Here is a 13,698-nt window from a genome sequence, read left to right as displayed (position 1 = left end):
AACAGAACATAGAAAACATATCGAAAGTTGAAACTGAGGAAATATAACATTTTAAGGAAAGAAATAAGGTAATTTTGAATATGATAGCTACAACACTAGACTATTCACCATTTAAAAACATTTGGGGCAACATGAAACAAAAAATACAACAAAGAAAACCCAGAACTGTTTAGAAGCTAAAATTTTGTATCTGACGCATATTGGGACATTATTATTCTACCAAAACTTCAGCAACTGCTCTCCTCAGTTCCCAGATATATATACAGACAGAAGACATTATGCTATTCAGACATGGCCCTGTCCCAAATTGACACCTGTAGAGACTTGTTTGAGACGTGTTGCAGACATCAAATTCAAAATGATCTTAATTTTTTCCTAAAACTTAATATATTCTCAGTTTAAACATATGATATGTTTTATTGTGAATAGAATATGGATAGAATAGATATGGCATATGGAACTGTGATTCCAAGGTAACTGGGCTTACAAGTAAATTAGAATGTCAGTGTTGTATACCAGTGAACATTTATTGGCTATGATGTTGCCTATTAATATAACGTGTGTGTGTGTGTGTGTGTGTGTGTGTGTGTGTGTGTGTGTGTGTGTGTGTGTGTGTGTGTGTGTGTGTGTGTGTGTGTGTGTGTGTGTGTTTATCATGGGCTTTATTTGGACAAATCTATAAATCGTAGTCAGAACCATAGCTGGTCAATGCCCAGGGAAACAGTATTAAATGAGGATAATCCAAAATCGATAATAACATGGGCAAAAGTCAAGAAACCAAAATAAATGCACGATGGAAGATCGGGCTCATGGCTGCACAGTGCTATTGGCAAGAATTTGCAACGATACGAGACCCAACAGGGAATTAATCAAAAAATAACACTTGACACGGAAAACACTTGGAAAAAAAATAATAATGAAATAAGAGTGGCAGAGACATGCAAAACATAAGGAATAGCTAATGCTGGCAATCTGTTGTTTTACATTTTTTTTACATTAAGGTGTCTTTAGAACAGAGTGAGATTTTTATTTATTGTATTAATACCAAGAAAGAAAGAAAAGGGAGCTGCTATAATGCAAGTGATAACAGGAACTACTTTTTTTTTTTTTTTTATGTATTCAGTTTAGTTTGTTCAGTTTAGTAAAAAACCAACATGGAGTAAATTGACAAATCAGTCAAGGACTTGACACAGAACAGGTGGGCACAGTAAGGTAAATTTAGTAATTGTACATTTCCCATTGGGATGAATAAAGTATCTATCTATTTATCTATCTATCTATCTATCTATCTATCTATCTATCTATCTATCTATCTATCTATCTATCTATCTATCTATCTATCTATCTATCTATCTATCTATCTATCTAAGGGAGCAAACCAATGACATGGTGGGGGTGGAGACAAAAAAATATTTACATAGCCATATATAAAAAAATACACATTTAGAACATAGAGCAAATGTTAACAGCGTTCACAGACAACTGTAATCAACAGTATGAAATATCAATAAAGTATACGTAGTATAAGTATAATTTTAAGTAGCATAAGTATAGTTAGTATAAGTATCAGTAGGATAAGTATAAGTAGTATAAGTGCTGTTTGAATGTATGCACGTGTATACGTTTACATACGGTATTCTTTCATCAGTGGAACAAGTAGCACTAAATAAATATAATCCAAAATGAACAATAATAATAATAATATGGGCGAGAATCAGAAAACCAGAATAAACGTGTCGCTGAAAACAAGGCTCAGGACTGTATGATACCATTGGCAAACTTGCAATCACAGATTTGATAGAAACATTTGATGAACAAATCAATTACTTCAGAGAGAATGGAGAATTTAGCCAATAGCATGTGTAGAAACCAAACTAAGACAAGTTGTGTTGGTCATGCTGTAAAAAACTGTCATTTGAAGGTCAGATATTAGCATTGATTCATAACAATCTACTGTAGATTGATGATGCTGTAACTTAATATTTACATTCATGATGGATTTTGTAAGCAGGACCACCTTATAGGCAGTGGTGGACAAACTGGACAGGATTATCTAGTTAAAGTAGAGACTATACACTCTGTAAAATGTTTCTTCAGTAAAAGTACAAAGTATTTCCCTTCAAATGTACTCAAGTATCCAAAGTACTATGATTTATTATGTCTATGATGTTCATATTATCATTTTTGTCACAAGACCCTTTGCTTAATCAACTCAGTTTATGTGAAAAGATATCTATTGATATATCTTCTTAAATGATCATGAATCTTTTTTTCAACTACTTTAAAAAAGTAGCTGAACTGCAGTTGAACTGTATGTTCTTGCTAATGAATAAAATTTACTTCATTATTGTCCACCTCTGCTTATTGTCTTATATTTCATGGTGTAATTGCTTATTATTTAATTATCACTATATACTATAATATTATATTATATAAGGTAAAATGATGAGAACTCTAGGTGGCGCTACACATGATACAACAGACAAAGTGTTGTGCGTGAGATTCAAGTCCGACTCATGTAAGGTTTTTTTTTAATGCAGAAACAACAAAGGTAGAGACATCAAGACTATTAAATCTCTGCGGGTTCTAAGGGTTCTCCGGCCTCTCAAGACCATCAAAAGGCTCCCGAAGCTGAAGGTACGGGTTTGGTTCAGCCCAGGATTCATTTTTACTCTGACCTTTTTCAAGTTTTAGTACATTGGCATATAAGTGTGTTCTGTTGTGTATTTCTGAACATGTGACTAAATTCACTGACTTTTCATAGTTATATGCATAGCTTTGAAATGTTTTTTTTTTTTTCTCAGGCCGTGTTCGATTGTGTGGTGACGTCTCTGAAGAACGTCTTCAACATCCTCATTGTCTACAAGCTCTTCATGTTCATCTTTGCCGTCATCGCGGTTCAGCTGTTCAAAGGGAAGTTCTTCTATTGTACAGACGGCTCTATGGGCACACAGAGAGAATGCCAGTGAGTATCACACACACACACACACACACACACACACACACACACATACAAGCACACACACACACACACACACACAAACACACACACACACACACATACAGTGAGGAAAATAAGTATTTGAACACCCTGCTATTTTGCAAGTTCTCCCACTTAGAAATCATGGAGGGGTCTGAAATGGTCATCGTAGGTGCATGTCCACTGTGAGAGACATAATCTAAAATAAAAAATCCAGAAATCACAATATATGATTTTTAAACTATTTATTTGTATGATACAGCTGCAAATAAGTATTTGAACACCTGTCTATCAGCTAGAATTCTGACCCTCAAAGACCTGTTAGTCTGCCTTTAAAATGTCCACCTCCACTACATTTATTATACTAAATTAGATGCACCTGTTTGAGGTTGTTAGCTGCATAAAGACACCTGTCCACCCCATACAATCTGTAAGAATCCAACTACTAACATGGCCAAGACCAAAGAGCTGTCCAAAGACACTAGAGACAAAATTGTACACCTCCACAAGGCTGGAAAGGGCTACGGGGAAATTGCCAAGCAGCTTGGTGAAAAAAGGGCGACTGTTGGAACAAACATTAGAAAATGGAAGAAGCTAAACATGACTGTCAATCTCACCTCGTGGGGTCTCAATGATCCTAAGGAAGGTGAGAAATCAGCCCAGAACTACACGGGAGGAGCTGGTCAATGACCTGAAAAGAGCTGGGACCACCGTTTCCAAGGTTACTGTTGGTAATACACTAAGACGTCATGGTTTGAAATCATGCATGGCACGGAAGGTTCCCCTGCTTAAACCAGCACATGTCCAGGCACGTCTTAAGTTTGCCAATGACCATTTGGATGATCCAGAGGAGTCAAGGGAGAAAGTCATGTGGTCAGATGAGACCAAAATAGAACTTTTGGGTCATATTTCCACTAAACGTGTTTGGAGGAAGAAGAATGATGAGTACCATCCCAAGAACACCATCCCTACTGTGAAGCATGGGGGTGGTAGCATCATGCTTTGGGGGTGTTTTTCTGCACATGGGACAGGGCGACTGCACTGTATTAAGGAGAGGATGACCGGGCCATGTATTGCGAGATTTTGGGAAACAACCTCCTTCCCTCAGTGAGAGCATTGAAGATGGGTCGAGGCTGGGTCTTCCAACATGACAATGACCCGAAGCACACAGCCAGGATAACCAAGGAGTGGCTCTGTAAGAAGCATATCAAGGTTCTGGCGTGGCCTAGCCAGTCTCCAGACCTAAACCCAATAGAGAATCTTTGGAGGGAGCTCAAACTCCGTGTTTCTCAGCGACAGGCCAGAAACCTGACTGATCTAGAGAAGATCTGTGTGGAGGAGTGGGCCAAAATCCCTCCTGCAGTGTGTGCAAACCTGGTGAAAAACTACAGGAAACGTTTGACCTCTGTAATTGCAAACAAAGGCTCCTGTACCAAATATTAACATTGACTTTCTCAGGTGTTCAAATACTTATTTGCAGCTGTATCATACAAATAAATAGTTAAAAAATCATATATTGTGATTTCTGGATTTTCTTTTTTTAGATTATGTCTCTCACAGTGGACATGCACCTACGATGACAATTTCAGACCCCTCCATGATTTCTAAGTGGGAGAACTTGCAAAATAGCAGGGTGTTCAAATACTTATTTTCCTCACTGTATACAAGTTCTTTTTTGAAAGTTTCTGTACGAGAAAAAGCAATTGTCTTTGTGGTCACCAGCCGAATGTCACCACAAGGTCAAAAACTTCACACACACACACACACACACACACACACACACACACACACACACACACACACACACACACACACACACAGTATAGAAATGTATACTGCCATATGAAGCTAAAAATATCACACCTAACTTGTCGACATTGTGAAAAGGCCCATACATTCCCCAAAAGACCTTTTCTTTTGTTTATTCGTTTGACAAAAAGAGTTTTTCAGGGCTTTAAGTAAATGTCACCATCAATAAAACTTTATGTGTATGAATTTTAATCTAGGAACGATAAGTCTGGAATTTAACCATCTGGCAACCATCTGCTGAGAAAGTACAAGAGATTCTTGTGTGACAAACATGTTCATCCTACACACACACTCTCGGCAGTTAACCCGGTCACCATAATGTATAGACATTTTTGCCTGTGTCCATCTGTAGGAGGTATAAATAAGCTTTGCATTTGCATTCAAAACTTCTGCAGCATTTGGATTCGCCATAGTAAAGAATATATGATGTAGGGAATTAAAGGAAATGTGGCACATCACTGTACATTTTCTGGCATTTGACAGATGACCCTAGAATTGAGCGGTTGAGTGTTAAGGGCCTTGTTAAAAGGCCCAGCAGTGGCTTCTAGGTGGTGCTGGGATTTAAACACCTGACCTTCTGGGCCAAATATTTATAGTTATCCCTTTATTGTATAATTATTTTCAATATACATATTACTGTACACAGATCCCTTTTTATAAATGCTTTTTAGCATCGAACAGGTTTGTTCCTGTTATTGTTTCTTTTACAGCAGTACATTCTCTTTTTTCATCTCTCTACATTCATAAGACTATATGACACTTTACAGTCTGATTGTTGCAAAGTGCTTGCACTGGAGACTCCTTCCAAAGTTGTGAACGAAATATTCGCAGAAAATATGACTATATCTTTTAGATTTATAGCATTTGCCAGATTCCCTTATCCAAAGCAACTTATATATGTATATTTCACATAGGCAACTGAGCAGCTATGGGATTAAGGGCCTTGCTCAAGGTCCCAGAAATAGCAGCTTGGTGTGGCTGGGATCGGGTTGTTTTTATGGCATGTCAGCCTTTCCAGTTGGTACTACAGAATGTTATATAAAAATGTTATAGCTCGGGCAACTGCTAGTGCTTTAGAAAGCTGTCAGAGTTACAGGAAATGATTTGACACCATCTGACCAATTGTAATAAAGAACTCAATTCAATCACTGTGGTATAATGTTCTTAGGTCATGTCTATAATTGTAACACCACATAAGCATATAAATCTTATATATATATATATATATATATATATATATATATATATATATATATATATATATATATATATATATATATATATATATGAGGTGGTGTAAGAAAGGATTCCAATTCAGTTGTATTTCCACGCTTCACCACTAGAGGCAGACATACATTTTCAAAACTAGTTCTGTTGACAAAAAAGTACTTTATTTATCTAGGTTTACACACTATCACCTTCAAAATAGTTCCCTTGCACAGCAATACAGTGCTCCCTGCGTTCCTGCCACTTCTGGAATGTGTTCTTGAAGCGTGTCGAGCATCTTCTGCTGGATCTCCTAAATGGTGTCGAAACTGTGAATTTTAAGCTGGATCCTCATCTTCGGAAAGAGTGCGAAATCCGCAGGAGGAAAATCCGGCAAACAGGGTGGTTGTGGAAGTGAGATCATGTTGTTTACGACAAGAAACTCACACGTGAAGAGAGCTCAGAGAGGTGACAGAGTAGCACACTGACTCATGAAGATCCGTGCTCCCTGTGACTATGCGTGCAGCCTTGTGCTGCCACCTGTTGGTGTCTTAAAAAACTAGTCTTAAAACTTTTTGCTACCACCTTGTGTATATATATAAGATAAATATCTGGCTGTTAGGTGGGCACTACTCAATCGTAATGCACGACGTGGGGGCGAAGAACTGCCTGACCTGAAGAGGTGTGCATTACAATTGTAAAATGTTGGCAAGTGACCAAGGTGTAGGATTTTCCACGGTTGCACATACATTAAAATTATTTTGTATTGTTTATGTGAATTATTTCACTTATACCATGGTCACTTGCCAGCACTAACCGCTGTCTTGATGTTTTGCAATGCAGAACTTAATAGAAATGATGATCTTTTTTTGTTAGTTATTTTCTTCATGGGTCATTAGATCTAGACTTTTTCTCTAAATCATTCACAGAGAGAGACAAAGAGAGAGAAATGAATTACCTGCATCTGTGCAGTGTCTCTACTAATAATGAAGCTTTCAGACGTGCAAAAAGAATCCATTTAGCTCAGAAAGATAATTAGGATAATTAGTCTCACTCTGAATGCAACTATTACTATGGTATATATTCATATATTCATTATGCAGAGCGACTGACAATCATCTCATTTATACAGCTGACTTGTTAAGGGCCAAGGGCCTCAATCCAGAAATTTGAACTCACAATCTTCTGATCAGAAGACCAACACCCGGACCACCGATCTACCACTTCCCACATTGTTCATTCATTTAGAACAGTAGTTGAACTGTCGGGAGCTGCCTGTTCTTGTGGTGTCATACGACGACACTTTGGGTACGGTTCAGACCTCCAAGCCTCACAAAACCAATAGACATTAAAAATAATTAAAAACACTCATGCAAGTGAACAAATACTCATTAACCCAGTAAATGAGGAAAGCAGTATAGAGTTTATTGCTGAAAGGAGAAATAAAACTGAGATCATTAGGACTTCCATTTATTCGCCTTGTTCCAAAATCATTGATAGGCCTTGTTAAAAAAATCATCTGACTTCATACACTTCTGCCGCAGATAGTCTCCACATTTATCCATCCTTCTCTATCATAAGTTTCATTGGGTTTTTTATTCTTTTCCTTTTTGAATTCCCTTCTTTTTGATATCCCTTCTTTACCTGTTTTTTTTTCTTTCTAGGATGATTATATTATACACCTCTAAGCAAAGCAGAATACAGTATTCAGAATGATCATGGTATAAATGGATATATAGCACATGGTTATGGACAAGACTTGAAACCATTGAGCTGCTACTTCCAGCACTGCAGTTGTGATTGTTCAAATTCGTACCTTGAAGCCAATCAGAATCCAGTATTCAGACACACCATGGTCTTCTAATGCTATACAGTGAGGAAAATAAGTATTTGAACACCCTGCTATTTTGCAAGTTCTCCCACTTAGAAATCATGGAGGGGTCTGAAAGTGTCATCGTAGGTGCATGTCCACTGTGAGAGACATAATCTAAAAAAAAAATCCAGAAATCACAATGTATGATTTTTTAACTATTTATTTGTATGATACAGCTGCAAATAAGTATTTGAACACCTGTCTATCAGCTACAATTCTGACCCTCAAAGACCTGTTAGTCTGCCTTTAAAATGTCCACCTCCACTACATTTATTATCCTAAATTATATGCACCTGTTTGAGGTCGTTAGCTGCATAAAGACACCTGTCCACCCCATACAATCAGTAAGAATCCAACTACTAACATGGCCAAGACCAAAGAGCTGTCCAAAGACACTAGAGACAAAATTGTACACCTCCACAAGGCTGGAAAGGGCTACGGGGAAATTGCCAAGCAGCTTGGTGAAAAAAGGTCCACTGTTGGAGCAATCATTAGAAAATGGAAGAAGCTAAACATGACTGTCAATCTCCCTCGGACTGGGGCTCCATGCAAGATCTCACCTCTTGGGGTCTCAATGATCCTAAGGAAGGTGAGAAATCAGCCCAGAACTACACAGGAGGAGCTGGTCAATGACCTGAAAAGAGCTGGGACCACCGTTTCCAAGGTTACTGTTGGTAATACACTCAGACGTAATGGTTTGAAATCATGCATGGCACCGAAGGTTCCCCTGCTTAAAACAGCACATGTCCAGGCACGTCTTAAGTTTGCCAATGACCATTTGGATGATCCAGAGGAGTCATGGGAGAAAGTCATGTGGTCAGATGAGACCAAAATAGAACTTTTAGGTCATAATTCCACTAAACGTGTTTGGAGGAAGAAGAATGATGAGTACCATCCCAAGAACACCATCCCTACTGTGAAGCATGGGGGTGGTAGCATCATGCTTTGGGGGTGTTTTTCTGCACATGGGACAGGGCGACTGCACTGTATTAAGGAGAGGATGACCGGGGCCACGTATTGCGAGATTTTGGGGAACAACCTCCTTCCCTCAGTTAGAGCATTGAAGATGGGAGAACTTGCAAAATAGCAGGGTGTTCAAATACTTATTTTCCTCACTGTATGTCCATTATTCTAATATCAAGAACATGTAGTCCCAGAGGTAAAACGGTTCGACTTACGATTTTGCGTTCTTACGATGATGATAGCGATACGACAAAATTGTAAACATATTTAAAGTTTCGCGAACATAGCAGCGTATACGGTACAAAACATTGGGCCGCTGTCTACAGAGTTCAGTTCTCTGTGTTAGAGCGTGTGTATTTTTTCTGTTTTTGGTGTTTCAAAGCCTAATTATATAATTTTTATTATTATAATTATTATTATTACGGACACTGAAATAGAATCAGCTACAGATGTGCTTCTTCCACCACTTTTTATCTAGTTTCGCCCTCCTCTTGTGAACCACACACACACACACACACACACACACACACACACACACACACACATATACATATATGTGTATATATACTGTAACCTTTATACATTACGGTACTGAACTGTAAAATATGCACATATGGACAATCCTGCAAGACTTAATATACGATTAATGTTATTGGCAAGACTTTTCAAGGTTACAGAGACTCAGTAGAGGGAATATTAAAAACCCCATCATGTCCTTGACACATGAATCAATGACATGAGAGGGGTGGAGTTATGAAAAGCCTAAACAATAGCATGTGTAGTACACAGAACAATTGCATGCGGTGTTTGTCATGCTAAAAAAAATACTTTTTAAGGGTTGTTTTGACAACGAAGTGTCGTTAGGACAAAGATTTGTGCTTAGCTGTTTATTAACATGACAAGTTGGATTTCCATCTCATGAATGGCAATAAAGAGAAAAAAATAAGGGCTGTTTAGAGGAGCTTTAATAAGGTAAGAACAGGAACAAACTGGTTTGGAATACAGACCACCTTCCAGCCAATCAGAATCAAGTGTTAAAGACTGGCAAAAATATTCAGTAATATTATATATATATATATATATATATATATATATATATATATATATATATATATATATATATATATATATATATATATATATATATATATTAGGGCTGTCAAAATTAATGCGTTAATGTAAATTATTAATGTTAAAAAAATATAAATAAATAAATATAAAAGAGGCGAAATTAAAATCTACAACACAACACATTTATTCACGCCGTCCTTTTTAAGCTCAGATATTGAAAAAAAAAAAAATTTATATACTCACTAAACATGTTCCTCCAGCTCCACCTCCTGTCTTTTACTCAATGCCACTGCCTGTATACAACATCTCAGGTCTCACCACAATCCAATAAACTTTCCCTTTCACTCTTCTATCACAAATCACTCCTGCTATCACTCTTCTCCACCCACTCCACCCTGCCTGCACTCTTTTCTTTACTTCTCTAACACACTCTCCATTACTTTGCACTGTTGATCCCAGGTACCTGAACTCCTCCACCTTCTCCACCTCTTCTCCCTGCAACCGCACCACTCCACTGCCCTCCCTCTCATTCACACACATGTACTCTGTCATACTCCTACTGACTCTCCAGGCTCTTCTTAACCTGCTCCCTACTCTCACCACAAATCACAATATCATCCGCAAACATTATAGTCCACAGAGACTCCTGTCTGACCTCGTCCGTCAAACTGTCCATCACCACTGCAAACTGGAAAGGGCTCAGGGCCGATCCTTGATGCAGTCCAACCTCCACCTTGAACCAGTCTGTCGTTCCTACTGCACACTTCACTGCTGTCACACTGTCCTCATACATGTCCTGCACCACCCTCACATACTTCTCTGACACACCTGACCTGATATATATATATGGATGTTAGTCGATATATAAGAAATGTACAGGGCTAATCATGCAAGACTTGATATCAGAATAAGCTACTTTCACAGAGTGTATGCGTTACTTCATATCAACCCTGTGTGTGTGTGTGTGTGTGTGTGTGTGTGTGTGTGTGTGTGTGTGTGTGTGTGTGTGTGTGTGTGTGTGTGTGTGTGTTTGTGTGTGTTTTCAGAGGCTACTACATTGATTACGGGCGGGACAGAAAGGAGGTGAAGAAGCGCGAGTGGAAAAGACACGAGTTCCACTATGACAACGTGATGTGGGCGCTGCTCACGCTCTTCACCGTGTCCACAGGAGAAGGCTGGCCACAGTACGTACACACTCACTCCACCCACCAGCTCTAGCGCACATGAGCTCATCTCCTAGCTACAAAATCGGCTTTACAGCAAAAGAAAACATCATTCTGGGCGTCCTGCCATCGTGGTCTCATCATTCTGAACTCTCAAGATGTTTGGAGTTATTTTTTTTTTTATATTTCATTTTTCTGTTTACAGATTCAGAGAATAAGATGAATAATAATTCTCCTTTATTAATTGATCAGAAAACAAGTTTAAATTTTGTGGGTGAGCGTTCACTTTTTTGTGTTCATTAGGCAGTTGTAACTCCTGTATAAAGTACACTCTGTGGACAAATGTTTTGGACACCTGGCTATGAGATTCTTCTTTTTGAAAATCTCGTTCCACATGTAGTCCCCGTTTGCTGTTATAATAATCTCCACTTTTCTGGGATGATGTTCCACCAGATTTCTTTTGGAGATTTACAATTCATCATTCAAGTGGTCAATAGTAGTTACATATATTTGTCATATGTACATTACAGCACAGTGAAATTGACCAAATGTTCCAGCACATTTGAAAGCTAGGGTCAGAGCTCAGGGTCAGACACGATATAGCAACCCTGGAGCAAAAAAAGGGTTACGGGCCTTGCACAAGGGCTCAACAGTCCACTCAAGATCTTCGACTCTACCCCATGTAAAGCATATGTTCATGAATCTGGCTTTATGCACAGGAACATTGTCATGCTGGAACAGTTTTGGTTCTGCTAGTTCAAGTGAAGAGAAAATTCCATGCTACCACATCCAAAGACGTCCTATACAATTGTGTGCCTCCAAGTTTGTGGTAACAATTTGGGAAAGAACCAAATATGGCGGGAAAAGTCAATACTTTTGCCCATATCGTGTATCTATTTTCCTTAGAAGATTTTAATTTAAAGGTATAGATATTTTTTTTTTTTTCGTTGATTGGCACAACTTTGTTCAGATTTGAGACTAATTAAATTGTTGAATTATTCAGTTTACACTAATTAAAGCATTTATTTTTTATCCCAACATGCTATTTTTCCCTTCGATGAACATCAAAATGGACTTTTTATATTGCAAAGTTTGTATTTTTGCTTCATTAATGAGACACACACACAAACACACACACACACACACACACACATACCTGCAACCAGGATCCTTGAAGATGAATATGAAGAAGCTTTTGCGGCTCTATTTCCATTTTATTCACTGATTATCATTCAAATGTAGAACAATAGACATAAAACTTGAACAACTTTAGTGCAATATATTCAGACCATCTGTCACAGGCATTGAACAGATAAAACGGAAAATAAATACATTTTGATGTGTGTTTGTGAGCGTGTAATGTAAATGTAAGTATTCGTTTCGGTCACATTGTTTATGAAGATGTTTGCATGCTGCTTCAGGGTTCTCCAGCACTCGGTAGACGTGACCGAGGAGGATCATGGCCCAAGCCGAGGCAACCGCATGGAGATGTCCATTTTCTATGTGGTGTACTTTGTAGTCTTCCCCTTCTTCTTTGTCAACATCTTCGTCGCCCTTATCATCATCACGTTCCAGGAGCAAGGGGACAAATTAATGGAGGAGTGTAGCCTGGAGAAAAATGAGGTGAGCTTTGATTTTGTACAAGAGACCCAGAGAGCAGTGGGGGAGTTACTGAAATACTGAAAAATAAAAACCAATCATAAGAATAAGTTTAAATACTGATCCACTATATTGTCAAAAGTTTGTGGACACCTAAGCATAAGATTTGTATGTGCTTTTTGAACATCCTATTCCACATTTAGTCCACATTTACTGATATAATTTACCTCCACCCTTCTGGGGAGATGTACCACTAGATTTTGGAGATTTGTGCTCATTAAGCTACAAGGCTGTTAGTAAAGTCAGGTACTGATGGAGGTGAGGTGAGGAGGTCTGGGGTGCAGTCAGTGTTTACATTTATCACAAATATGTAGCAGAAGATCTTTCATTCCAACCCTGCTAAAGCAGATCTTCAGGGCCTTTGTGCACTGGGTATTGTCATGCTGGACCAGGTTTGGGTCTCCTAGTTTAAGTGAAGGGAACATTTAATGCTACTGCATCCAAAGACTCATATACAATTGTGTGCCTCCAACTTTGTGGTAACAGTTTTGGGAAAAAAAACACATATGGCTGGAAAAGTCAGGTGTCCCAATACTTCTGTCTATATAATGTATTAGTCATTAGGGGACTAGGGTGGTGAAATGAAGAAGTGCAGGAGAGAATAACGAGAAAGAGGAATCGACAGAGAGATTAGAATAGTAGGCAGGAGTACAAGGAGATGTGGCAGCAGGTTAGGAAGGATGTGGCGAAAGCCAAGGAAAATGCATATGAGGAGCTGTAGGAGAAGTTGGACACTAAGGAAGGAGCAAAGGATTTATTCAGACTGGCCAGAGATGGCAGTGGTTTTTAACCAGATTGTTTAACAAGATTTTGGAACGTGAGAAGATGCCTGAAGAATAGAGAAGGAGTGTGCTGGTACCGGTTTTTAAGAATGTGCAGACCTGCAGTAACTACAAGGGAATAAAGTTCATCAGTCACACCATGAAGTTATGGGAAGAAGTAGTGGAAGCCAGGCTGAGAGAAGAGGTGACCAT

General features: G+C 38.5%; 1 protein-coding gene across 3 annotated transcripts in view; it reads left to right on the top strand.

Annotated features, from left to right (window-relative positions):
- cacna1eb (calcium channel, voltage-dependent, R type, alpha 1E subunit b) overlaps nucleotides 1-13,698 on the top strand; it is a 93,025-nt gene that overhangs the window by 58,219 nt on the left and 21,108 nt on the right. For all 3 annotated transcript variants that reach the window (XM_083542560.1, XM_083542561.1, XM_083542559.1), the window contains 4 exons: nucleotides 2,541-2,637; nucleotides 2,805-2,965; nucleotides 10,949-11,086; nucleotides 12,487-12,688. In XM_083542560.1, the coding sequence (XP_083398686.1) occupies nucleotides 2,541-2,637; nucleotides 2,805-2,965; nucleotides 10,949-11,086; nucleotides 12,487-12,688 (598 nt within the window). The remainder of the gene's footprint in view (nucleotides 1-2,540; nucleotides 2,638-2,804; nucleotides 2,966-10,948; nucleotides 11,087-12,486; nucleotides 12,689-13,698) is intronic.

This window comes from Silurus aristotelis, assembly GCF_946808225.1.
Source record: "Silurus aristotelis genome assembly, chromosome: 5".
NCBI classification, from domain to species: domain Eukaryota; kingdom Metazoa; phylum Chordata; class Actinopteri; order Siluriformes; family Siluridae; genus Silurus; species Silurus aristotelis.
This window is presented reverse-complemented; position numbering and strand designations above follow the sequence as displayed.